We start from the raw sequence: 26,547 nt of genomic DNA on the forward strand, positions 1-26,547 counted from the left end.
ACGGATGCCTCTCCGCGGGCTCGTATTCTCGTATACCCCACAGGCCATCTTACATTGGATCTGAATCTTGCGCACTCCGCCCAATTTACAATCGTCGTCCTTGCCTTTTGTTCTTACCGCCTAGCGTGACCAAGAAGACGTCATCTTTGGCAACTCATTGCACCATTCCAAGGTTGAGTCTACCTGCATTGTGGTCTTCACGGCCGCATAACTCATGTTGCCCAAGTCTTTCATTCGTACATATGTATGATATCCGAGCTTTCAACAATCACAGCTTCGCCTTGACCCAGCTTTGCACCACCTCTTGACTTCCGGTGCCCGAATCGCCCTTGTAACCCAATATTCGCTCCACGACCATCTCTTCGTGGCACGCTTTTGGCGTTACAACTGTAGTGGCCAGCCCACCATTGCTGCCAAAGCCCTGCGTGAACTTCTGTGCAAATGCCTCAATGCCATCCTTCAACACCTCGTTATCGCCCGCCCATATTAAAACCTCTTCCACAAAATCGGCAACAGGGCCCCACCACTCCGGAGCTGCGAGAACGGGTTCGCTGTAGAAGTCGCCAGCGAATGGAGAAGAGGAGCCGAGGAAAGCAGTGGCCCAGCGGGAAAGGGTTCGCGCGTCAAACATGTCGCGTTGTGCGTTCGTGACGAACGCTGGCGTGTTGGTCTGTGTCAAAGAGCACCATGGCGAGATGAGAAGCGCGGCATGGATCTTGGATGGAAGTTCCAAAGGCGCAATCTCGGGATGTGGATGTGCGAGGTGCGAAAGCAGACCGAGTATAAGGTTTCCGCCAGCCGAATCGCCGCCCAGAATCAGGTCTGAAGGGTTGCGCCCCTCGACGTGCACGAGATGGTGAAGCAGCTCGACTGCCTGCTTCAACTGGCTGGGATATCGGGCTTCTGGTGCGAGATCGTACGCGAGGAGGAGCGCGGATACGCCGGGACCGAGAGACTTTTGGAAGTCATCGAGCCATAGCATATGGCCTGGTGTGCATGGCATCACATATCCACCGCCTGTTCATGTCAGTGAGATGTCCATCATCCTGGAAAGCGGAGACCGACCATTGAAGTACACAAAGACCTTCTTCGCGCTCCTACTACCCAGCCAATGCGCTTGTGTTCCATTGGGCAGCTTGATGCTATCTGGAACAAACTTGTACTTCTCGGCATGCTGAAGGTACGTAGGCGTGGATGATGCGCCGTTCATGTACCGGTCTTGCGCAAGGTCGAGGTTCCCCAGATTGGTCCGGAACATGGCGAACATGATGTCCTTGAAGTACGTGTTGGAGCCATTCTCGCCTTTGAAGGGTGAGGTAACGGAGCGTTGCAGCGCAGAGCCCACTGCCGAAGATGTTAGTGCTTGCTTTTGACCTGATGATGCAGGCGCGTACTGGCTTTGAGCGTCGCCGAAGCGATGCCCAGCTTGCTTACATTCTGATCTGCCATTGTGTTGTGATGGTGCTTGCAATGGCAGCAAGACGCTGCCAGCACCCACAGCACACTAGCTACCCCATGGCGCGCGTCCGAGTCTAGACTCCAGGGAGCCGTGCAAGTGCGGAGAGCGTTACCCGACGAGATTCCCGAGGTTCGCGTCCCCCACGCGTGCTGTCCCCGCGATCGACCAGGGCGGCGATCATCCACTAGGCCTGCTCCGGCTTAGCTTGCTGTAGGCAAAACTCATCGCAGCTGCAGTGTCAGGGTCATGACTCGAGGTAGGATTTGTCCATTTCTGTCCTGAGTCGCAACCCACACGCATCCATGATCAGCATGGCGTCGCCGGCGGAGGCAGACACGCCCGAAGGAGCCCCTAGAGACGATGGTTCGGGCGATGGTCAGCCCAACAAAAAGCGCAGGACTGGCCCCAACTCGCGTGGCGTTGCCAACCTCACGCCCGAACAGCTTGCCCGCAAGCGCGCAAACGACCGCGAAGCTCAACGTGCCATCCGCGAGCGCACCAAGAACCAGATCGATCGCCTCAATCAGCGCATCCGGGATTTGGAGAGCCAGCAGCCATACCATGACCTGCAAGTCGTCCTCCGCGAGAAGGAGGCGGTCCAGGCGGAGAACGGAGACATCAGGAAGAGGCTCGAGAGCGTCCTGAGCATCATCCAGCCTATCGTGCGTGCGACGGGTGGCCTCAATGGTACGATGACTACTCCCAAAGAAGGAACAAATGTTGACAGCAGGTAGAATTGGCAGCTGCTGCCGAGCGATCGCCCCTTCCAATCCATCCTCACCAACAGCGCGACGCGCCTGTGCAACCTACCGAACCACGACAGTACCACATCGCGTCCCACGAGCTGTCTACGGCCTCACCTCAAAACGGAGTACATTCTCCAAGCGTGACTGAGGGGGGAAGAGCATGGCTATACCCCAACGACGCGCCAAACAGCCACTTGCGCCGCTACTCCAATGGCAGTCCCGGGCCGCATTTCGACCAGTCGCGAACACCCCATCTACAGTCAGAGATGCCCTTCGATGAGCGTTTAGGCGTAGACTTTATACTCGACAATGGGCAAAGGAGGGCCGTCGATCCAAATCTGCCCCCTCCACAGCAGCCGCGACCCAGCAACGTCAGTAGTAGCCAGCATGCCATGTATGCACCGAGCATGGTCGCCCACCTCACGTTACCTCGCAATCTTCCGGCGACATGCCCTCTGGATGTCATCCTGCTCGACTTTCTGCAAGATCGTCAGAATCGCGCTGCCGAGGGCGTACCCATGAAGACCCTGGTTGGACCACACTACCCCAACTTCACGTCTCTAGCGTATCCCGAGCGCGCAGTAGATGCACACCCCCTGTCAAAGCTCTTTACAGACATCTTGCGCACGTTTCCGGACATCTGCGGCAGGCCGGAACAGGTTGCGATAGTATTCATCATGTTCCTGATCATGCGTTGGCAGATCGAACCTACGCAGGAGAACTACGATCGGCTGCCACACTGGGCTACGCCACGACCTTCTCAGTTGTTCACTGCTCACGCGTTATGGATCGATCATCTCCCATGGTATGCACTAATATCCGCTTCTTGACTCGTTTGAAAACACATAATGACTGATCTATTCTAGGCCTCGCCTTCGCGACAAACTCGTCGCTGGCCACCCGCCAGTATCCTTCGAGAACTTCTTCATACCCTTCACGACTACCATTTCCCTGAATTGGCCTTATGAGCCCCGCGATTGTCTCCTCCCTGCTTCGAAGGTCCATACCTCGGCGCTCTCGACGACCTCCTCCGTCTCGGTCTCTTCGCCTTTCTCCACACATGTCAACGCCGGCTCGCCGCAAGATCCTTCCACCCCGCAGCCTCCTGCGGCACATACCTCCGCCGGTATCACATCCATGGGTCCGCTACCCAAAGAAGATGACCAGTGGCTTATCAACCCGGCTTTTGAGACGCACCTCCGCGATCTGAATAATTGGACACTGGGCCCAAGCTTCAGAGGCAACTTTCCTGCTTTTGCTGATTGTGTAAAGATCAAGGAAGGCAGGTGACGAGAATTGTAGATGCCAAATCGCGCCGCGGTTAGGCCCTGGCGTGCGGGACAGGAAGGTGTTTATCAGGTATTGCATGTATCTTTACTGTATCATTGGTGGGTAATGTGGTGGCTCTATTGTGTTTTATCATCAGCATTGGGTATTGTATCTTTCCAACTGTACACACTTGGGCATGCATCAGAGGGAGCAGTGGGCTGACTTGGGGTCGCGGATGCTTGCGACAGGTGATTTAGCATTATATCGGTATCATAACGACGCCACACGAAATCTATACCAACATTGTCTTAAACTCTGGAAGTTTTCCTGTCATCATTTGCTCACCAACGTAGCACCACTTGCCGCTTCGGAATAACCAAGTAAATGTGGAGAGCAAGTGAAGGTGAGTGCCCTCTGCACTTTTGCTTAGTAGCGTCGCAACGACTGACCTGACCGAGTAGCTTGCTTCACTTCTCAATCACACCGTACCTACAGTCCCCTCCACCAGACCCAGGACAGACGACATACCGTCTCCCAACAATGACGTCCATGGTTCGCGATCCCCAACGGCAGCACATGCTCGCCTACCTCGACCCCCGTCGCGGCAATCTGCCTGCCAACGTCGCCGAGACCATTGCCGGCAAGTCCAACCCTTTCCGGTGAAGAAATGAAGTAACTGACGGCCTACATGCAGGAAACATCACCTTCCTGATCAAGTACACTGTCGGTCCCAACATACCCGCTTCCCAGATCTCAATCACTGTCGTCGATGTCCGCGGCCACAATGATTGCGAAGTCGGTCACAAGGCAACTGTATGCATCCACTACGGCCCAGGTGACTTTACAGTCATAGTGCGGAAGCAAGTCAAATGGGGCCAGAATGTTGTACAGGCACTCGGAGAGAAGGTGGATAAGGCTGTCAGAGAGATCCTGAAGAACGAGGGGGACGATGGATATGGAGACTTCAAGGACTAGGAATTCTGGGTTCGATGATTGAAAACCGGGTGGGTGGTGACAAGCTTGCACATCAGCCACATGGAGATTCACTACAACCTCGCACTTCCGCGATTGGAATTAGTCGACCTGACTGAAGAGGATAATTGGTAGTCAGTGGGCCGGCTTGTAAAGCAAATTTCCTTCGGTATCCGCGTCATACAAATGATACCAGAACCCAAGTCAAAGCTCTTAGATTATTCCGCCGTCCAGCACGACCCTCTATATTTCACCTAGAATTCACTATCAACACCTGATTATACGGTGACACAGGCTTTGTCCTTAGCGCTAACACCCCAGGTCCACTCTGCCGCCTACACGGAAGTCTCGTACGTCCAAATCTCTCCACTTTATCCTCCCCACTTTGTAATATACCAATCAAGTCGCGATCAATCACCTCATCATGTCGACTGATTCGCTTGAACAGCGACTCTATGATCTCCTACAGCCTTACCGCGAGGAGTGCTACAAGAATGCTCCCAAAACCGCACCGGCAATAGAAGAAGAACGCCTGCTTCTCATACTTTGTGGTACGCAGACATACCGTCCATATCGACTCTTCCGCATTACACTGTATCTGACCTATTCCAAAAGAGAACATATCATTCATCATCCGTCACAACCAGTCTTCGTATGGCAAAATCATTGTTCCCATCGACATCTCCATTGGCTCTCGCAACTGGTCTACTATGATCAAAGGCGGCGGCGGGATAGCTGGAATGGGGATCTTCGTCAACGGGAACGGGTATACACACACCGTCATGCGCTGCTGGGCGAGGAAGGAAGACGGGAAAAGCGTGATCGAGATTCTGACGGAGGAGTGTGACAGGGCGTTGGCGAACTTCTTTCCCGAAGTGAAGGTGGAACTATAATGAGAGCGATGGGCAAGCGCGAAGGCAGCCACGGTGTTATCGGACCAGAGCGAAGACCGGCGAAGATCTTGAAACACTATTGGCAATTGCATGAGTGGTGAGGGTGAAGATTCGAGCTTCCAGTCTATAATGTCAGGTGCAACCACGATGTCTTGGCGTTCTCGTCATTGGAAGTTACCATTTCCCACACTTCTCTCTCCTTCCACAAACACCCGTAGACGATAACCATAGACGATAACCAACCTCCCGACGTCAACTCAAACAAGTCTTCTTGCCGATGTCTTCGCCCCAGCCCGCAAACGCGCTCGAACAGCGCATCTACGACCTCATGCGCCCATTCCGCAACGAATGTTATGAAGCGCCCGACACGGTCGATCAAGTCGTCGCCGCCAATCGCGCTGTCAAACTCGAGCGCAGAATCCTCGTTCTAGCTCGTAAGCCCAAGGCACATCTATCTCGCGCTTAACATCTTGATTGACATGTGGCCAGAGAATATCTCATTCCTCGCACACAACAACATTGCGAACACTGAGCAGACGATCAACGCCTCCGATATCTTCGTGGTGATGAGAGGTTGGACGGGAGACGGAGTGGCGAAAAAGGGTGGTGCGATTGCTGTTCTTGCACGCTATCCGGAGGGTACTACGGGCGTTGTCAAAGCTACGTTCGACGCTGGTGTCAGTGTCGTTGACGCACTGTGTACGAAAGTTGACGAGATGCTTGCTGCGAGCTTCTGAAAGATGCAGCAACGGTTGTGAGCAGACGGTAGTGATGTTGGTGGGCAGGGAGCGATTGGAAAAAGCAGGCGAAAGCATGAGCTCCTCAGTGGTTGGGATTTTACGAGATGCCCACTGTGGCTGAAGAGTTCTAGTACCACGATTGTTTTACCCACTGCTTATAATGTCGTGGAATTAAGCTCATGTCCCAGCTCCTGAGGTGTGACGGGATAATCTGGTTGCAGCAAAAGTGGGGCTTGCTAGTCCGAGACCCCCAGACATGGCTCAAGCTAGGTGTCTGACTCGTGGGCTACATCTGAATGGGCTGTCGATGTTTGCGGCTGCTTATTACTTAGCCCAGCGAACGACTGATTAGTGAGCGGAGTAGGTCGCATGATCCAGAATCTTGCGCAACAACCCGAACTGAGCGCTCAATGCGTCCTCGCCCACTCTCGATAGAAGTCTAGGCATTCGGCGTTTGCAACACTCGCGCTCGTCTTGACGTTGAGTCCGCAAAGTATCTGCTTGACAGCACCTTCAACCTTTTTGCCGTTGGTAGTGACAGGTATCTCTGGACACTCATCCACTATAGCTGGAACATGACGTGCGCTAAGCGCTTGCTTGATCGTTGTCTTGATCCTTCCAACGAGATCAGTAGAAATCTGGCGACCCTCTGCCATCTTCAGAAAGAGCACGACAGTCTCATCCGTATCAGTCTCTCTCCTTCGGCCGATGCAAAGCGCGTCCGCGACGTCTTCAGGGAAATGCTCCAGTACCACGTTATAGATCTCAGCTGATCCGAAGCGTACGCCCGCGGGTTTGAGTATGCCGTCGCTGCGTCCAAGCATCCACAGTCCACCGGTTTCGGGATTGAATCGCACGAAATCGCCGTGATGCCAGATCGGCTGATTCTTCTCATTTGTGAATTTGTCAAAGTACGACTTCCGGTACTTTGACTCCCCTTCGGGGCCCCAAAATGCTACTGGCTGACAGATGAAGGGCTTGGTGCAAACTAGGTCTCCTGGTTCGCCTGACATCGAGACATCGGCACCTGTGTAGTCATACGCAGCGATTGCCATACCAAGACCGGCGGCTTGGATTTCGCCTTCATACACGGGCAAGAGTGGGTTGGGTGCGCCAAAGAGCGAGATGATGTCTGTGCCACCGGTGATGCTGCCGAGATTGATGGTCGAAGGGAAGGCGGAATAGACGTAAGAGAACGTGGAAGGAGCGAGCGGTGATCCTGTCGAATATATCGCTTCGAGCTTGTTCATCGCGAGTCCCGCGGCAGATGGGTCGATGGACTTCTGCTCCAGGATAGAAAGGTACTTTGCGGACGTGCCGAAGTGCGTGATGTCAAACTCGTCTATCAGACGATGCATTGCTAGGTCGTCTGGAACGGACGTCGATGCGTCGGAACTGTCTACGTATCGAAACGGAGAGCCGTCATAGAGTACTAGTGTAGCGCCCGATGCGAGCCCGCTGACCAGCCAATGCCACATCATCCAAGTACATGTGGTAAAGTAAAAGAGTCGTGAGCTAGGTTTTATCGAGCAGTGAATGATGTGTTCCTTTTTGTGTTGGAGTAGCGTACCGATGGCCCCATGAACGATACATTTGGGTGCACCTGTCGTGCCACTCGAGTAAAGGATATAAACTGGATGGTCTGGCGGCAATTGCTTGAAGGTGAGTTCTGACGTAACTTTCAGTGATGTGAATGTTGCGTAGTCGTAGGCTTTGCCAGATTGCACCGGGATAGAGGTGACGTCGAATTCTACTGAAGCTACAGTAGGAAAGATGACGACGGCTTCGAGCGATGGGAGATCCCTGACGATTTCAGTAACCTTGGGAAGTACTGGATGACTCCGACCATTATAGAAGGCCGCATTGTCTGCAAAGAGCAAGGTTGGCTCAATCTGGCGTAGTCGATCGAGAACGGCATGGACGCCAGTGTCTGGGCTTACTGCGGTCCATACTGCCCCCAGCGACGACGCGGCCAACATTGCTACCAACGCGTTGGTGTGGTTCGCAACATAACCAGCTACTCGGTCGCCTTCTTTGAGACCCAAATGTATCATGCCGGTCTGACATAGCTTCACTCTATCCCTGAGTTCCTTCCATGTCACTGTTTCGCGTGTAGTCTCTGTAGCGGCGATGACGGCGGGTGATTCGGGGTCGACTTCGGAGGTAGGGAAGAGGAGATTCTCAGCGAAGTTCAGTGTCGCTCCCGAGAAGAACGCCGGTCGGGGAAACATAGGCAATTCTTCATCCACGGCCTATCGTCTGTAAGTAGAGGCTACATGGATGGGTATACGATGACTGACTGATGTGAAGGCTCCCTGGTGTCGGACACCCACAAATTCCCACGTTCGTTGCCAGAATTCGTTGATGTTTTCGATGCTCCATTTTTGTAGTTGCGAGTAGTCGGACAGTTGCAGGTTGTGTGTCTTGTTCACTGACTGCAAGAATTGGTACATGGGTGTCGTCTCGGGAGAGGAGTGCTTCCAGAGAAGCTTGGGGCCTGTTGATGTGCCATTGGCACCCCTTGTGCCGTTCATCGCGTCGTGATCGTTCCGATAAGTGTTCTCAGCAACCGTAAATACCGATGTTGTGAAGAAATTGAGGTTTGCGGCTATTGCAGGCTCCTAATAATTCTTGACGCCGGTCTCGGTTTCCCCGCGCACCCCATGCGATGTTTGGCAGCGGCAAGTTCCGATACAGTAGCGCATCACGAAAACGTCGCGGTTCCCCACCCCAAACACCACAGCACCTCCATCGACTGTGGAGCCATCATCACGTCCGATCCGCGTATTTCTGTTTGGTATCCGTCCTTCGATCGACTCACCAGGCTGCCGGTGCGTTGCCTACGTCACTCGAATAAGGCCGTGGGGTGTCTACGTCGCGCATATGCGGAGGCGTCAACTACGCGCCCAGGCACCCAATAATTTCGGACTACGCCTCGACTCTCAGCAGCCCTCGCAGCTGTATTACAGCTACGCGAACTCAACAGTTTCATCCCCGTTATGCCACGACTACGAAGAATTCGGGCGGTGAAGGCACGCGACATGCGGACGCAACACGGAGCTTAGGAAGGGAAAGAGCGGCCAAGACATCTCCCTACTATCGCCTCGATTTCGAGTTTCAGCGCTGCGACCGGCACTCTGCCTTGGGGCCAAATTCACCGGTCTGCCAGGGTCGTTCGCATCTAAGATAATGGTGTGTAGAGAATGGCCAGCGCATGCCTCGCCTATCCCTGATGGGGGTAGCGCCTGGTCCTTGCACACTCCTCAGTATCGAGCACCTGCCACTCTATCGTCTGGCCTTCTACGTTTGTTCTTCGATAGTTCGTCTCAGGAGATTGCAAGCGTACTTGGTATACACCACTAGCGCTCGGGCAAATTGGGGCGTCGATTACAACCCTCATGGTAAGATTTGGGTGCAGGAACGATTTCACTCCTGTCGCGAATGGGCGTCAGGATCAGATGCTCACTCAGAAATTTCACGCGGTGGCGCCGATGTCTGCCTGCTTTCCTAGCGTTGAATTCCACCACACCTGCACGTGGAACTTTGGGGACGATCCTGTCCGTTTCGCTCCTCCAGCCTGCTTGGTCCTTCTGAGAATCTTGGAACCTTGAGGATTGCCATGGCCACCTACGCTGAAGCTTTGAGAACATTCTCCATTGAGTAACACCGGCCTCGAATGAGCTTAACATGTGTATGATTGTACATTCTTTGTCGAGAAACCAACTGTAATCGCGTATTTTCAATACGAAACTAGAGGAGCCATCGTAAACCAGGTATCCAGGCGAGCTTGCTCCACCCGGCCCACACCCAGACCGACCCTCGAGTTCGCTCTGTCTGCTCCAGGTACAAGGATGTGTGGAAGATTGGTACCTGCATTAGCCTTTCTTGCGCCTCTCACTTGACCGCTACCCGGGGTAATAACGCGCGAACACTCGTATGGTCTCAGGCCACTAAACCAGATCACCATGCGTTTTACGATTCCGCCATCGGGTCTATGGTCCGGCCTACAGTCAGCCTCCCAGGGGTATCGCTAAGATTGACGGCAGCTTTGTTCAACGCAAACGCAAGTCTGAGGCCGAGCCATGCCGAGATGTTGCCAAAGAAACCGGATGCTGTCTCGACGCAGCTCTGGGCATATTGCTGAGCGTGCAGGCGTGGTCTGGTGTCGCAGATCATTGTACTCTTTTGCATGTCTTACATGCGTGCTAAGCGCATGCAGGCTGCATCCACTACCCTTTTATGTTCCCCACGCTCTCAGGTCATAGTGACGGGATGGCTGTGTTTTGGCACGCCCCATCCTAGCATACCAGCATCATGAAGGCGACCAGGGCCTCGCAGCTTGACGTTGGCAAGATACGCGATGCGCGTGCCCGCTTTCGTACGTATAGTACCTGCGTCAGCCGATGCTTGTCCTCAGTGTGTATGCTAGCCCTACAACCCTTGTCCCTGTCCCTGTATTCCTCTTTCACTGGATCTGCGCATCATGAAACCAGAGATTCTCGGGTAAGTCGGAGACTTCTGTATTATCGATCGGTATGAGAGAGGTTGGATTTGAGCTTTACACTGACATCTTCGTACAGGCAGCAAGATGCGCAGTGATCTTCATTACAAGTGTAGAGGCTTGAGACTTTTCTTCACAGCATGCCGACGCCATGTCGAAGAAGTGCAAAACAGAGCGATGCGAGCTCCTTCGTGGACATCGCTATGGAGAATAAGAACGCCACTCAATTGCTGTCACATCCTTGTACCTTACCCCGGCCCTTCGCTGCTCTTGCCCAAACCGCGACGACTAGTGAAGTCCCATGCTTCATGTTGCTGCACCTGGCCCTGACCGGGTGTCAGCAGAGGGAGAAGCTAGATATCAGTGTTTTGCGAGGTCGGTGCGCCGCTTGGAATACATAAGGAGGGTATGAATATAAACAGGCCCAGTGCCACTATGATCTCGACACCAACACCAACAATTCGAGATCTCTGTCGTGCGCCACAGCCAAATCGTCCCTGGAAGTATTGTCTGTCGAGACTTCTGGTGCGTTCAAGATTATTCTCCTCCTTGCTGGAGACACTAGCTCAAAGCATCACATCCAGTACTCTACCCCAACACGCTCACTGCAACACTCGTCTTTTGTCAAGATGGGCAGCAACGACCGAAACGATGCCTTTTCTCTCGAGTTCTACGACCAAGGTCTGTCCTGTCCGGCCACGAACGGAATACGGAGGTTGCCCTCAGATGCGCCATGCACGTATCATGCGGCTGTGCTTGGTCCCCGTCCTCAGCAACTTGGCTTGCATTCAGCGACATTCTCTCGCCAGATGCTCCAATACGTCCCACCGTCATGCTTGACGAAAGACTGGTCTACTGGCACTTCAGCGAGTTGTGGTTGCACGTGTGCATCTGCTATGGGCATTAGAGGAGACAACATGGCTCGCGAAATCGAGACGATCGTTCGAGCTTCAAAGATCGCCGCTACCACAAACACTTCCGGGGAACGATAAGCAAAGCGCAAGCGGATTGACAACTGGGAAAGCATCCTGTCATCAGCTTGGTGAACCTCGCATCCTTGACTTCCGGGAAAGCCTTCTCCCTGAATTCACTGCAGATGCGTCGTTTTCTTATTGGGACAACTTTTTCTTTCTTCAACCGGTGCAGCAGCTGTTACCGAATTTTGTACTTTACAATGTATTACTACACTTTTCCCGCCCGACTACATCCTACTTGGGAGATATATCACCAATCGTCACCTCCCATGCTAAGCGATGCCTTGATTTCGCTAGCATACATGGGTTCCTTGCTGCACATCAATGACGCCGCCACCACAATCAGCACAGACGAGCTTACTACCCACAGACTGCGCCATTGCCGCCAGGCTGGTCGAACGACAGGCGTAGTCTCCACTCTGCTAACTGTAGCCTAACAGCTCTTGTACGGACGGAGCGGAAGTAGCCCGAGCCCAATGGCAAGCGCGTCCAGGTACGGCACTTACCAAATCTCCGTGGACTGTGTGCGCTTTCAGCCATGGACGCCTTGACGATCCAATTTGGATACCCCCACGTCGCCAGTTTGATGAACATAGATCTTCGGTTCGAGATGCAGACTAACACGCATACACCATGAGGTTTGCACTAACTACGAGCAGCTCGTTATATTGAAGGTCGGGACAAGAACACCATAGTTCATGGAGAGTATCGCAACCGCAACGCGATACTGGTCATAGGGGAAGATATTGTATCTCCGCATTACAATGTCAAATCTTCAATCTCACCTTCAGCTCCGTCTTACATCGTACAGCACGTGGCAGACAGATTCCACGAAATGTCCGGTTATGGTCAGCCCGGTGATCTAGCGTCGACTGCACAGGCCTAGCCAACACGCAGAAGGCTGTTCAACGACTCTTAGATCCTTGGCTTGACATAGCGGTGTGTAAAGAAAACGCGCGCCAGTTGAGAAACCTCGCTCCGTTGCTGCATTCGGCCAGCAAATCACACAGCAATGGCCATATCCCTGTCTGCCAGTTGAGATTTCAATAAGATTCGAAACACACCAAGCCTCTTCGGATTCGAGGTACTATTCCTCCTACGCTGCTGCCAGCGTAAAAAACACCGTAAACTTAGCTCAGACACTCTCCGCGGAGCCTTACTAGCAGAGCTGAAGCACCACGGTCTTGAAGAAACGCGGCAGAATAGAACTGCATACCAGACGCCTCGATCTTCCGGGGATTCATGCGCAGCTGCGCAGTAATGTGCGGCTTGAGTCATCTGTCGCACGGTAATGCAGAATCAGTGGCGAGTTTGCTGCGCTGCGGATATGCCACAGCCACACAATGCATTGTCACCCATGATCGAATATGCACATTCATTCTAGGGAAACTGAACTGCAAACGGGGGGTTGGACGGACGCGAGAGAGATTTGGGCTTTGCGCTTCCGGCTTCTTCACATCCAACCAGATAAATTGCCTGCCACACTTCATGCAGGCAGATGCAGGGGAAGCGCTTACAGTTGCGACTGTTAGACTTTCGATTACCGACCATGGCACCCATTTCATAGCAGCAGCACGGATCATGCACATAAGAGCCTTTGGATCTTCAGCTGTGTAGAGGAAAGCGCTTTTCGCCGATGATCTTGTCGTCGATCTCACCCCAGCACTGCGCCTGGGGTCGTCGCGTGGGCCTGAAGAAGTAACGCCTTGCCGCTTCCACAACCGACAGCCTTCTAGAAGCTTCCAACAACTTTCGGTGGAAGGACATTCAGCCAGCCTCAACCTTGCAGTCACCTGCTTGAGAGTTTTGGTCTACCAAACCGTTGGCGTGCGGACTGGTGATGCGCAATACTCTCAACTTCATCCTGAGTGTGCGCAACTTCAATCTTGCGTTTTACTGAGCTAGGAATTCGAAGGAGATAATTGCAACAGCCTTTATGATAGCTTGTGCGACGAGCGACGAGCGTTCGGCCGCCAAAGGACTTGCCGTCCCCTGTTTCCCCGCTGCGCTTGTGTATGAATTTTGCTGTGAATAAATCTTCCTACACTCATACCATTTTGACGCTTTGCAGCGGGTCGAGAGATTTGGGAAGCTGATCGGTAGGCAATGCGACCGAGAATTAGGCTGATGTGGACACACTGCCTCGCGCGGAATCGGCAGGGCTGTGCGTGTCACGGCACCAGGGCAGTGATGCATCTGGGTAACATTACGGGATGACGAAAGTGTGGGATGACGCTGTTGCGCACTTCGAAATTGTCGGGGAAGCGGGTTTGCATCCCTTCCTTCCTGTTTGGACCGTCAAGGCTGAACAGGGCTTACAGACTTGATGGCACCCTTGCATTGTCTTCGCATCGGCTTCTCTCCCTGATGGTGCTTACTACTGAATGGTGTAGATATCTCGGGGAAGCGGCTTCTTCGAGCTGTTGTTCTCGTCACTCGCTTATCAGGTCCCTTATCTATACCACCTAGGGTCGGATCCTAAGGCACAAGCGTGCCTGGGACAAACCCTCAACCCCCTCATGCAACGTAACACCGAACCCTCGTTTCTAGAGGAAGTGGCATGAACCCACCTCCGAAAGACAGTCAAAAGAGTTCTAGTGATCGAAAAAAAAAAACCGCCACTCATCATCCAAAGTTCAGGAGGTCGGATGGCCAGCAAGTAATAAGCAGCGACTTCGGGTCGGGAAAGCTGTGTAACTCTGGTCCGGTGCCACTTCTTGTGTCGAAGCGGGTTACCCGGGCCGTATTTCGTGAACTCCCGACAAGGCCGATGTGAGCAGACCGGCGACCTCGACCGCCTCTTCTGCTTGTGATCCTCGGTACGCCGATCCCTGCTCTATGCACCACCAGGCTGTATACAAATGGTCTCACTGCCTAGTCGGCACTACATCCGCGGCCAGATCGTACCGTCCAGTGGGAGAACGTGCCCTGAGCCCGTTTTTAGCCCCACGGATCTCGCGTCTGGTTTGACCGCGGAAGCTGGCTGTAACTGCCATGATCAGGGGGTCTTCCAATCCGAACAGCTAGTGGGATCTCAGTATCCACAGCCACGCTCCCACCCCGGGTTAGGGGTCCTTCTACTCTTGCCCCATGGGTACAAGAGCATGCAGTGGCTATCTTCCCGCTTCCGCGCAAACGAGGCAAGTAAGAAAACCTTCTAGATACGGCTAAGCGGCATTGCGAATGAGAGATGAAGTGAATGATTCGAGTCATCCTGGCTATGTGCTGTCTGTCAAAGTTCTGCTTGAGGCGCTGCGCAACTAGCACTTGTCTCACACGCGGAGACTGGCTCACTACATCCTAGCAAATGGCATGGCAGCCAAAGTATAAGTAGCACCTTTTGCGCGCCTGTTGGGATGAATTAGACAATCTTTCTACAACTACACTTCTGCTTGATTGAACACGATGGCTTCCTCAGCACCAGTGGTGGTGACTTCGGCCGTGGCTACCCTTGGCTCTTCCCAGCGAGATGGTCAAGAACCTCCTTCATCGTCACTTCATCAGCACGGCACTGCTCAAGCAAACGGTAACAGATCTACTGGTACTACTGTCAGGGCTCATAGTAGTGACCTGATCTGTGTTGGGATGTGGACCACCAAAGAAGAACAGCGGGACACCAACACTGCCACGAATGGAGGTAACACTGACCTACCATCGATTCAATCCAGAAGTTATTGACCTCTCATAGTCCGTCTTCATGTATCCCAATCAGCTTGTACGCGCCACCACAACTTGAGTCAAGCATGCTCTCCCTCCGCCGGTCACCCACAGATTGTCCGGCTTCTCGCAGACCCATACGCGGCCGAATCTGCCGAGAACATACGGGTTGGAGGTGCCAGTGAGTTGTCAACGGCGCTGTGTACATGCGTCGTAGCGATCGAGGTTTACGAGGACGAGGCGGAGCCACGGAAGGCAACGACAAATGGCGTGTCGGCGTCTGAGAAGCGGCTGAACGGAATGAGGTAGTGTAGAGCTTTGCTAAGCACCCTTTATGTATACGAACCATGTGGATGGGCGACATGACACCGGAGGTTTGGTTGAGGGTAGAGCGACGTGGTATTAGGGACTAAAAGCCGTGCTTTACGTTACTTGCTACTTGGGTAGCTTGCGGTATGTCGGTAGAGAAGAATGCATCTAGATTTTTGTGTGTCACACTGCCCACGCGTGGCTGCCTAGCGCCGTTATTTTGTTGGTCGCAATGGTATTGTGGCCCCCATACGCGAGGCTGTGCCGCGTTGGGCTGTTTTTGCTACGCGCTCCAGCCTTGTCCGATCATATTGCATTGGAGCCTACTTCTCATTTAACACACTGCATCACTGTGATGCCTACCAGAATGCGAAGGGTCAACACCGGTACCTTTTGCGGATCGATATCAAGATCGTTGTCGACACTGAACGAAGACTGGCACCTACACCGCCGCGCCCATCCCAACTACTCGTACAATCGTTCTCGCGGAAAAGCCGTCATCCCGCAATGACGACTGCGCTTCGCGTTGAGGGCTCGCGATCCAGTCCATAAAGAACGAGGTATCTGTTACAAGATATGAAGCGCCTCACAAGTACCTATGCAGTTCGACTTCGTCGCGGCTACCTGTCCCTAGCACACCTGCCACGCCCATCTACAATCTCAGAGCATTTATGCGCCATCTGCTAACGCTCATGTATACCTAGACCAGTTTTGCCACAGCCCCCGAAGTCATGCTGATGTCTCGCATCTCAGCTCCGTAGTCCACGAGCCTCACGCGCTACCATAACACACGTCGAACGCTAGCTACCCATCGGCACGACTACAAGCCATTTCTAGCCATAAAGTTGCTAATGGCTTCCTCCAACTCCTCAATGATACACTCGGCCGCGTCCGCTGATACACTAAGAATGCGTTCGGTTCTTCCGCACGCATGTATATAGACGGCCAGCACAGTCTCCAGCGCAACCGGAATCGATACCACAAAATCTACTTCATGACCGATAGGAGTGAGGATCCAGCGAATGATAAATGCGAGGTTATCTGTTGAGTAACTGTCAGAGTGATGACCATAGTTGGGGTTCGGTGCTTACTAGCGACTACCTCGATCTGTCGGTTCATATCCGCATCATTTTTGGTGGGAGGTCGGTGTGGCCAAAGGAGGTTAAAGATGCGTTGCTCGAGGGGCCCCATCGCGGTCTTTGGCATATTTTCTGGAAATGGATACTTTGACGGGTATCAGACGTGGATTACGATATGGGCACGGTAGCACTGGCTACACGGGCCTTTTGTCGCCACGTTATTTGCGTAGCTACCCAGAACATGTGTTTGTCGCATCGGATTGAGGAAGAAGGCCCTGGCAGTCGCAAGAAGCTGGTGCGTTACATGTCCATACAAAGGAAATGTTCAGAGGTACTTCTTTCATAAGGTCTGCCAAATACCTCCACAATCATGTCACTAGTCATGTTGCATTCGTCTCCATCAAAGGAGAGTTAGGTTTTACGAGGGTTTTAAGCGCGCTGGTGACTAGGCGTCTGAATTGAAGATGCATACATCCTCGTATAAATCCACCTTCCGCACGAAGATGTATTCTCAAAGACCTCGAGGCTGACTTCCCGCAGTCGGCCATGATGCCATATTGTGAATTGTGAGTCGCACTTCGCTGTGTGGGTCGAAAGTGGCGAGTGAGAGCATCCTAATCTCCTCGATAGATCGAAGAGAAACTTTACTGATTAGTTAGCAGACCATGGCGACAAACATAGAGCGCCTTCTTGAATGTGCTTTGTGGCATGTTTTGAATTCTTTACCCGCCGGCGTGGACGGACAATTGCGGAAGACGCTAGTCAGCTTATCGATAAGCCGCCGCACGGGCCGACTTTCACTCGATCTTTTCTTGGGTCTGGCTGTCTGGCCGCTCGTGATGCTACTCGTGCAGCACGCGTATTAACCCTATCTCTGCGAACTCTCTGCGATCGATCGCAATTGATGCGACTTCTGGAACGGCTGTATTTCCCATTAAGGAAGCCTCAATTGATCCAGGTGCCGATACGCCCCCTCGCCCGGCCATACCTCTACCATCCTGCCGCGGCTATGGATCTGTCTACGGATGCCAATGAGCGTGTTCGTATGTCACCCTTTCTAATTGAACGGGTCTGGCTGACGATCATGGCAGAAGGGCTCGGTGCATCATGACACCCATGCTACCCCGCCACAATTTATTCAGAAAGAGCATTGGCGATATCAAAGTATGCGCAAAGCCGACCTTGATACCGATCCAAACATATTCGATCTTAGTAAACGCGATGAGTTCAGTGAAGAGCGCAAAGATATCTGGCGACCAGCAGGCATCATCCCAGCCGCTCAAATTGACGCTGCTTGCCAGGCGTATGCAAGGGGCAAACCACTCTCTGTACCTGCACAAGACGCACAGATCTTCGAGCATCGCGACTTCCCTGGCCTTCAAGTCATCTCTGGGCTCCTCCCACCTGAGACGCAAGTTCTTTTCACGTCATGTCTGATGCACAGAGACCTAGCAGATCCAGGCCATAAGATCAACCTCCAGGCGGACTATGATATACCATACCCCCCGAAACCAACGTCAGATGGACTGCGTTTTGATAGTTCCTTCTTCCTTCGCCAACGGTCAGATCCGGATGACTGCCTGACTCCAAAGCTTCCAGACAAGTTGAAACCTCTGAACAACGAGCAATTCTTGTACACCAAGCTTCGTTGGCTGACCCTCGGCGAACAATACGATTGGCCAACGCGTAGTTACGCGAAGCATGCGACGCCGTTTCCGGAAGATTTGACAACGCTTGTGACAGGCCTTTTCCCACATATTCGGCCTGAATCTGGCGTGGTTTTGATGTACTCGGCCAAGGATTTTATGCCTGTGCATCGCGACGTCAGCGAGCAGTGTCAACGTGCGCTAGCGAGCTTCAGCGTCGGATGCGATGGCATCTTCATCATGGCTCGAGGAGAAGATGACGGGGAAGGTGAGAACGCCCCACGAAGCGTTGCGATTCGAGTCCACAGTGGCGACGTTGTGCATCTCACTGGCAACGCTCGATGGGCTTGGCATGCGATGGCGCGTTCGATACCAAGCACATGCCCAGATTACCTTGCAAACTGGCCAGCTGGCACACCTGGTTCTACAGCTGCCGAAGAGAAGACTTACAAGAAGTGGAAGGGCTATATGGGAACCAAGCGCATTAACGTGAGTTGTCGGCAGGTCTGGGATTAATTCAACGGCAGCCAGAGGGCCGGCCCGTCTGTGGGATTCCATCGCACTGGACACGAGTGCCTTCGTGACAATCGGATCCGTACGCTCGGTGTCGTAGTTTTGCTGCCGGCGGCTGCGTAGCGCACTCCACGGTGGAGCAGCTCTCGGAGCGTTAATGAACCCAGTTTCAGCAACTTTATGCAACGTCAAACGCACCACAACTCAATTTTCCGAAAGCTTGCACATTCTGTCACAAATCTGCTCATGCATGTGCATGCTGTTCTCCACCTGAGCCCTATCTTCACGCAGCATCCCCACTTCCTTTTCCCGCGAGGTGCAGCGCTCAGCACGGGACTTGAGTTCTCCAATGCACCTCCAATGCACTCCAACGCTCTCCAATTTCTTTTTCCTTGGCCTAGGCCACCAGCTCTCTTCACGGGTTGAGGGCCGCCCCTAGCGAGTCAGCTAGCCCAGTACGGGAACCTGACGCTAGCATCTGGCCAGCCGCTATCACGGAGTTTTGGTTCGTCGGTAAGCACACTGCGCATTAGCTTTCAAAGCCACTTGGATGCTAACGAAGATTAATGCCAAAAGAAGCCAGATGAATGCATGGGGCCTTGAGCACCATGCGTCAGGACCCTGGCGGTTTCTGACGTGGTACTATCTATCGGTGGACGCTGCATCCAGCCCTTGGTCGCCTCGTACTGAGGGTGTGAGTTTGTGCTGTGGGTTAGCGCTTTGCGCCCACTCTTGATTCTTATGGTTCTCATCGAGGCGCAGTCATGGATGGCTTAAAGTTTAAACCCTTCGCACGCCTCCTCGGCCCGTCTGTTTGTTAGTGTAACGTTCACCTCCGCACTTGAAGTTATCCATCCTTCTTCCATCTTGCCTTTGCATTGCGTTGTTCTTTCCGGAAGAGCTGACGTGCGACGTCATGGGGTTCCTGGCCCTCCCCCAGTTTCGTTACCATGGACCGTGGGTGCAGATGCTGATTGCTGGTCTCGGTGTTGGCTCTTCAGCGGGCATCTACGTTGCGCTCAACCTTCTTGGAGCTGGTGGTGGGAAGCCGGACTCAGCGCAAGTAGTTCAGGTTGTAAATGCGACATTATGTGCAGGTACACGATCATTCACAATCTAAGAGGACGACGCATACTGATCATACCGCAGTTTGGTTCTTCTCGTCCTCTTTTGGCGGCTCAATCCTGAATAAGCTCGGGCCCGGTCTGACAATGTGCATTGGTGTCCAGACCTACGCTGTGTACGTTGGGTCTCTCTGGTATTACGATGAGACGGGTAAGACGGGCTACCCTTATGCCGCTGGCCCTATCATCGGCATTGGCGCAGGTATGGTCTTTATCACTGCGGGCTATGTTGCGACAGGATATCCGGAAGAAAGAGAAAAGGGGTCTTATGCGACCATCTTGATGAACATGCAAGCGCTCGGGTCCGTCATTAGTGGCATCATTCCGGTCATCATCAACAGAAAATCGGACACTGTTGCTGGCGTACCGCGATCAGTGTATATCGCCTTCATCACGATTATGGTCATCGGCGGTCTGCTATGTCTGGCTTTGCTTCGGCCACACAAGCTCACCAGAGATGATGGCTCTGTCGTTGCTGTTGATCGACCAAGAGGAGCTTGGGAGGAGTTGAGATCCAACCTGCGGGTCTTCACCGACCCTGTCCTTCTCATGATGTTACCCGCGTTCTTGCCAGCTGAGGGATTCTTGGTATACAGTGGATCGGTCAATGGTATGTCTTCGAGCACTCGTCAATATAACGCTCACACGTTCATAGCCTTCAATAACAACCTCCGCACCCGTTCACTGCTTTCGTTCATTGCTGTCGTTATGCAAATACCAGCAGGATGGATCTTGCAGTATGTTCTTGACTACCCTGGGTGGGGTCGTCGCAAGCGCGGACTCATCGGTCTGACTGGCGTGTGTATACCTCTAGTAATTGCGTGGGTTTGGGAAATGGTATGCCTCGAAGTCGATCACCCACCATTGCGTGCTAACATTATCTAGATTCGCACCCGTAACTATGATCGCAACAATCCGCCCACCAACCCTACAGACTGGGACGAGCTCAAATTCGGTTGGGTGTTTTTCCTTTTTATGCTAAACTGGGTCTTCTCACAGTTGTGGCACAACATAGTCTACTACTGGATTGGTGCCCTCACGAACTCCCCCCAGAAGCTCACACATTATGTCGGCGTCTTTCGCGGCGTGCTCGGCGCAGGAGAAGCAATCTGCTTCGGCCTCGACAGCATCAAAATCCCGTTCATCGCCGAGGCAGGCGGCATCTTGCTATTTTACTTGATGGGTATCGCGAGTTTCTACTACCTGGGATTCTATCACATGACAGACACCAATTACAATCGTGCCGAGGAGGGCGCGGTAGTACCAAACCATATCCTGGAGCAAGAAGGCATCACTTCAGGCCACGAAGTCGTTATTCGAGATCGAGAAGCGAAAGAGGGGTATGTTGCGGAAACCGAAAAGGACGGATCCAGTAGCGGAGAAAAGGTCTGAGTATTTGGTCCAGCACATCTTTTCCTTCTCGGAGTATTTCACTGCAGTACAAGTTGTAATAGGTCGCGTTGCGCACTCTAATGTTTAAACGAAGGTATCGCTTGTAGCGCTCACAGCAGCAAGACTGTTGACCCAATCGGTGCATGCATGCTTTTCCTGCGCTTTTGCTTTTTCACCGTTCAGGCTGGACCGTCCATCACCCGCGCTATGGGACCCCATGCGCATAGAAGTGTGGTATCATGCAGATCAGGCAGGCCATGGGAAGCAGAAACCTGTTCGTGAGTGCACGCATACGATGTAGGTGCGCTAGTAAGAAGCTATCGCTTGGGCCGTTGTTCCGATTCGCTCACTGTCCACCCACCCACGCGGAACTCTCGATTGTGTATACAAAGGTTTACACTCCATTAGAGTTTCCCCTTTATCCCCTGCATTCACTGAGCCTACAGCGACGCACCACCAGATGTAGGTGGTATAATCACTTCCACTGTATCGCGACGGGCCGCCCCTGGAGTTCTGCACGTATGCAGCGTAGGTATCGCTTGGTGATATGGGACGGGCGCGAACACGTGTTGGTGTAGTGAGGGGTGGGTGGGCTGGTAGGGGTCAAGATTCTGGCGCTGACATCACGAGCTAGGTACGAAGCTAACATGCGGGATGGGCGCGCCACGGAAGTATCTCTCAATTTGGCGCGGGAGCAAGGTGCTTGCGTCCGTGTTCGCATTCGGGCGTTTTTTGGCATGTTTCGACAAGTGGAGATTAACGGGTGTTAGTGAGCGGCTTTGTGCTCACTACTGTACTGTCCTGGCAGAGTCGAACCTTCAGGGTCTAGGGTCGTGAGTGCAAGGATCTGCAGGATTCTGCAGAGATCTGCAAGCCTCGGAGAAAACCTCGGGCTATGATGCCGAGGGGCAGAAGCATGCAACCGAAAACACTTCTTTAGAATTAAATCCGGTGCTGTAGGAGGTTTAGGATAGTAATGGAATGCTCAAAATCTTCCTCCGTCACCGCACAACTTCTCGCGCACTTTGGCGACTTTACACAACCAGCCTCTCCCGCAGTCTCCAGGCTCATCACTCTCATACTCACTCCCAGCCCACCACTCCTATAGGTCTAGTTGCTCGAATCTGACAAGCAATGTGCATGTGGTCTCGTGTCCGCCAAGATCCAGCATCCGGATGAAATTCCACCCAGGTGTAACGTACATCAGTCTCACCGCGGCAACGGCGAAGATGGGGTTGCGAGAGAAACTGTCGTCACTCTTGATCAACAGGCGCAGGAATGTCAGTTCATTATCCTCATACTCCCACTCCAGGACGTCTTTCCAGATAGGATCGTTTGCGGGCGAGTTGTCCTTGTGCATAAAACCAGTCAATTTGTGGGGCTTGTAAGGAGCAGTCTTGCGCTTTGGTGGCAGATTGTTCATGTCGTTAGGATGAACGAGTGTGCAAGTCAGGTAAGGCTTGATGTCTTCATGTTCGCGGTCATTGGGTAGGGGAACGTCTGTGGCGCCAGCAACGTGCAAGCGAAGTTTCTTCCGGCGTCCAGTGCTGAGGTTGCCCGAGCCACCAGCACGTAGCGCAGCTGGTTTGAGTACGTAGCCACCAGAACCGGCAAAGAGCGCTTCATTGATTTGGGAGCTTGCGCCAAAGGTCTGCCAATTGAGAGCGCAGATCTGGGCGCCAATACCCCAGAATGGTACCGGCGCAAGATTCTTCGAAGAAATGCGAGTTCCTTTGGGGTAGACGCGCATCAAATGATGCGCATTGTGTCTTGCTATCTTGGCGCTATTGGCGGGAAGATGCGCTTTCAGACCTGACTCCGAGACGTTGATGAGTTGGTGGTGTGGTGCGTTCTCAAGCTCCGCTTCGAACCAAGAGTTGTTGACAGGCTTGACTGATTGAGCATATACTCCTAGCTCGGCCAGTTCAGGGACGATAGTACCAGCATTAGCAGCCTTCTTTTTCGCATCATACTCTTGGCGAGCTTGCTTCTGTTCCTCTTCGTCCGAACTCGAATCACTGCTGCTACTCTCCTCTTCGTTCGGCAGATGGTACTCTACGATGACCGCCACTTTGTTTCCAAGCTCAGCGAGGGTGACATGCTCATGCTTGCTGGGATCGTCTTGTTCGCGCGTGCCCTTGTCGCGGATGGCCTTGCTGAGGAGTCGGGGGCCGAGGACTTCTTGCATGATCTGTGCGAGACGAAGCTGCCCGTGCGCGTCGCAATGGTTCTCTAGGGAGATCATGATAGGTGCAGCATTCTTTTCACTGGCAGCTTCTTTGTCAACGACATCGCGGATTGTCTCGCATACTTGGCGGAAGGGTATGTTAGAGACGAGCGTGAACCCGTGCGTGACCTTCGGCTCTTCCTTGTTGTCGTCGTTGTCCCAGGCGTCGATCTCGACGCAACGCGACCCAGTATGCAACGCGATTTCGTACGCAGAAGCATGCGATTCGCCAAAGAGTTGATGAGCCATCAGATATGTGTTATGAGATGAGCTGATGAAGTATTCGGGAAGTGGATGGTTCCTGTCGATAGCCTCTGGTGGGACGTTGATGTGACTCTTGTCGAGCAATTCTCGCAACGCCGTAGTCGGCTCTTCACTTTTCAATCCAGCCTCGGACTCCTGCAAAACACCTTCCTTGACTAGGAAGCTTTTGAGTGCTCCGCTGACACGTAATTTGTCCTTGGTAATATGCGACTGCCTTGCGGCGTGACCGCCGCCCGCCACAGTCCCCGCGTCGACAAAATCGCCCTTCTCCTCATCATCGACTTCCTTCTTCGCGAAGGGATTGAGCTTCGAGATGCCTGATATTAGTTCGGCCATGGTACGGTATAGAGGGGGCAAGTTAGGTAAGGATGTGTATGAGCAACAGCCACAGGTTTGCGATTCAGCTGCTGGCGGGGTAGGCTGGCTTGGCTTACGCCTGCCCGGAAATGCGGAAAGTGTAGCTGGGGATTGATGACGCGTTGGACCGACCGTCTAGAAAGCGCGGCGCATCTCGAAAACCTGCCACATATCCTGTATCTTATGAGTTCAATGTGTTCAACGATGTTTCCAGCCGGAAGCTATTGCGTTCACTCTTTGCTCCGGGTGTCCACATCGGGCTAGCGAGCGGACGCGTCGGAGCATTGGAGCTAATACAAAACAGTCTGCCCCCTTCCCACCTTCGCACCGTGCCAGCAGTCACGCCAACAGCATCTACGTTCGATAACCACGAGGTCTTATCAAGAGTCACTATCTCTCTCGCTTCGATCTGAACTGTTTTCTCACTCAAGGAATCCTCAAACCACAAATGACACCGACAGAGCCTCATGAGCTAGTGCCATCTGCACAACCCGTCGCGCCTGCTCAGCAGCGACGCGCTTCGAGATCGTCGCAAACCATTGACATGACAGGTCATGCCGTTCGACCAACAACGCTACCCAGGTAACCTAGTGAAGATGTTTCCCTGCGCAATGGATTGCGCACATTGGCCAACATTCATCTCGTATTAAATGAGATGAGCTTCCAGCCCAGCTTTCTAAGCGCTTGGGGGCTCTGCGCCTTAACAGAAGATACATCGCAAGAACCTTCAAACCCAGAGCAAGCGTGTAACTAGGTGACTGGTTGATTTCAAAAGCGCATCCACCCTATACAAGGGAAAAACTAAACACCTAGGAGCCTACGTCGCTGTTAGGCTACTAACTTTGCAAGTTTTTATCCTAATGTAGGCTCTAGGGTGTTCGGGTTTTCCCTTAAATGGGGTGCATCTGAGTCGAAGCCGCCTTCTGACACGTAACCTGTGTTGCGACTGGGCGTAACTTTTAAAGCCGGTAAAGCCGTGGCAGGATCTAGGCGGACGGCACCACTAGAAGGTCTGGTAACGATAAACCGGGCGGCTTCACGTGGACTGATGAGCTGAGTGAGACCACACTGACCGGTACCAGGGAGCACCAATGATGAACAATCCTCCGCCGCCCCCATTTTGCTTACGAGGCGTGGGTCTTGGCAGGGCGGACAAACACCAGTACAAATATATGTATAGATGGCTGCTATGAGATCTTTCAGAACGCTCATACAATCCGTGGAGTTCAACATCATGTTCGGCTTCTTCTCTACAAAGTACAAGCATCGCAAACGCCATCCGGTAGATGACGATATCACAGCATCGGAACTACAACACCTTACCCACATGCAGATGCCGCACTCCGAACCTTTGAACAAGTCCAGAATTACATTCACCAAAGGTTGGAGATTCGGCGCCCTCAACTGCGCGATCGCAGCCTCCATAGTCTTTCTCACAAACCTGATCGCCACTATAGCATGGGCCACCAATACTGATAGCGGTGAACTATTCAGAGGGGACTGTGATCGTGCGCGCAAGATCAACGCAGTACTTCATGTCATCATCAACTTGTTGAGTACAATACTGTTGTCTTCATCGAATTACGTTATGCAGTGTCTATCCGCTCCAACCAGAACGGAGATCGACGTCGCCCATTCTCGAGGACAGTGGATGGACATAGGTGTCCTAAGCGTTCGAAATCTACGTCGCATTAGCAAGAAGCGCGTACTTCTTTGGTCAGCTCTAGCGCTCTCATCACTACCTCTACATCTCTTGTAAGTAATAGATGGATGCAAAACCCTATTTTAGACTAATATAAGCAGTTATAACTCGGTCGTGTATCTGTCTCTTGCAGCGTACAGCTACGAAGTTTACGGCGTTAGACAAAATTTCGTCGACAGCCCAGAATGCCTAGGATGTACGAATCCCATCAAAGGTGCCGACTTTGCTTTCACCCGGGAGATACACCAAAAGATCCAAGAAGACCGCTTCCAAAGGCTTGACAACATTGATTGTATCGATGCGTATGCAACAACATTGCAAACGCATAGAGGCGATCTACTTGTTGTAGCCAAGTCTGATGACATTGTGTGGGGAAACCAAATCGATAATTATAGGACAGACGATGACTACCTAAATAACGAAAACTCGGCGGTTTTCTGGACATACTCGCTCACGAGTGGTTGGGAGTATGTCCCACAGGATACTTTCCAGTGGATTTGTTCGAACCATCCGGATGCGGACCCGAGTTCACGAAACCCAAAGTCCTGCGACGCGGTAGTAGATGAGATCAGGAATTCAGCACAGAACTGGACCATATCAAGCATGACCGAACATAGCCCGAGTGCGTTTCGATTTCACTACATGAGAGGCCCCATACAGTACTGTTTGCGAGAAAGGAAGGAGTCAGAGTGTCGAGTTCTGTGGAGCGTTCCTATCGCATCC

General features: G+C 52.8%; 8 protein-coding genes across 8 annotated transcripts; 5 read left to right on the forward strand and 3 right to left on the reverse strand.

Moving 5' to 3' along the window:
- Window positions 1-268: 268 nt before the first annotated feature.
- J4E83_003049 (uncharacterized protein) lies at window positions 269-1,449 on the reverse strand (the record flags this gene model as incomplete). The annotated part of the gene is made up of 3 exons (XM_049329989.1): window positions 269-1,017; window positions 1,066-1,344; window positions 1,395-1,449. The coding sequence occupies 3 exons, from the start codon at window positions 1,447-1,449 to the stop codon at window positions 269-271; spliced, it is 1,083 nt and encodes a 360-aa protein (XP_049190485.1).
- A 312-nt stretch (window positions 1,450-1,761) lies between these two features.
- On the forward strand, window positions 1,762-3,495 carry J4E83_003050 (uncharacterized protein; the record flags this gene model as incomplete). Its single annotated transcript, XM_049329990.1, has 3 exons — window positions 1,762-2,146; window positions 2,194-3,010; window positions 3,072-3,495. 3 exons carry the CDS (start codon window positions 1,762-1,764, stop codon window positions 3,493-3,495), a joined length of 1,626 nt encoding a protein of 541 aa, XP_049190486.1.
- Window positions 3,496-4,014: 519 nt separating this feature from the next.
- J4E83_003051 (uncharacterized protein) lies at window positions 4,015-4,449 on the forward strand (the record flags this gene model as incomplete). The annotated part of the gene is made up of 2 exons (XM_049329991.1): window positions 4,015-4,019; window positions 4,140-4,449. 2 exons carry the CDS (start codon window positions 4,015-4,017, stop codon window positions 4,447-4,449), a joined length of 315 nt encoding a protein of 104 aa, XP_049190487.1.
- Window positions 4,450-5,616: 1,167 nt separating this feature from the next.
- On the forward strand, window positions 5,617-6,076 carry J4E83_003052 (uncharacterized protein; the record flags this gene model as incomplete). The annotated part of the gene is made up of 2 exons (XM_049329992.1): window positions 5,617-5,773; window positions 5,829-6,076. The coding sequence occupies 2 exons, from the start codon at window positions 5,617-5,619 to the stop codon at window positions 6,074-6,076; spliced, it is 405 nt and encodes a 134-aa protein (XP_049190488.1).
- Window positions 6,077-6,486: 410 nt separating this feature from the next.
- Window positions 6,487-8,613, reverse strand: J4E83_003053 (uncharacterized protein; the record flags this gene model as incomplete). The annotated part of the gene is made up of 2 exons (XM_049329993.1): window positions 6,487-8,331; window positions 8,380-8,613. 2 exons carry the CDS (start codon window positions 8,611-8,613, stop codon window positions 6,487-6,489), a joined length of 2,079 nt encoding a protein of 692 aa, XP_049190489.1.
- A 9,152-nt stretch (window positions 8,614-17,765) lies between these two features.
- Window positions 17,766-18,761, forward strand: J4E83_003054 (uncharacterized protein; the record flags this gene model as incomplete). The annotated part of the gene is made up of 1 exon (XM_049329994.1): window positions 17,766-18,761. The coding sequence occupies one exon, from the start codon at window positions 17,766-17,768 to the stop codon at window positions 18,759-18,761; it is 996 nt and encodes a 331-aa protein (XP_049190490.1).
- A 913-nt stretch (window positions 18,762-19,674) lies between these two features.
- Window positions 19,675-21,274, forward strand: J4E83_003055 (uncharacterized protein; the record flags this gene model as incomplete). Its single annotated transcript, XM_049329995.1, has 4 exons — window positions 19,675-19,855; window positions 19,908-20,492; window positions 20,538-20,719; window positions 20,768-21,274. 4 exons carry the CDS (start codon window positions 19,675-19,677, stop codon window positions 21,272-21,274), a joined length of 1,455 nt encoding a protein of 484 aa, XP_049190491.1.
- Window positions 21,275-22,376: 1,102 nt separating this feature from the next.
- Window positions 22,377-24,101, reverse strand: J4E83_003056 (uncharacterized protein; the record flags this gene model as incomplete). The annotated part of the gene is made up of 1 exon (XM_049329996.1): window positions 22,377-24,101. One exon carries the CDS (start codon window positions 24,099-24,101, stop codon window positions 22,377-22,379), a length of 1,725 nt encoding a protein of 574 aa, XP_049190492.1.
- Window positions 24,102-26,547: the final 2,446 nt, after the last annotated feature.

The sequence above is a fragment of the Alternaria metachromatica genome (assembly GCF_023757995.1).
Source record: "Alternaria metachromatica strain BMP 0045 chromosome Unknown scaffold_5, whole genome shotgun sequence".
Taxonomy (NCBI): Eukaryota; Fungi; Ascomycota; class Dothideomycetes; order Pleosporales; family Pleosporaceae; genus Alternaria; species Alternaria metachromatica.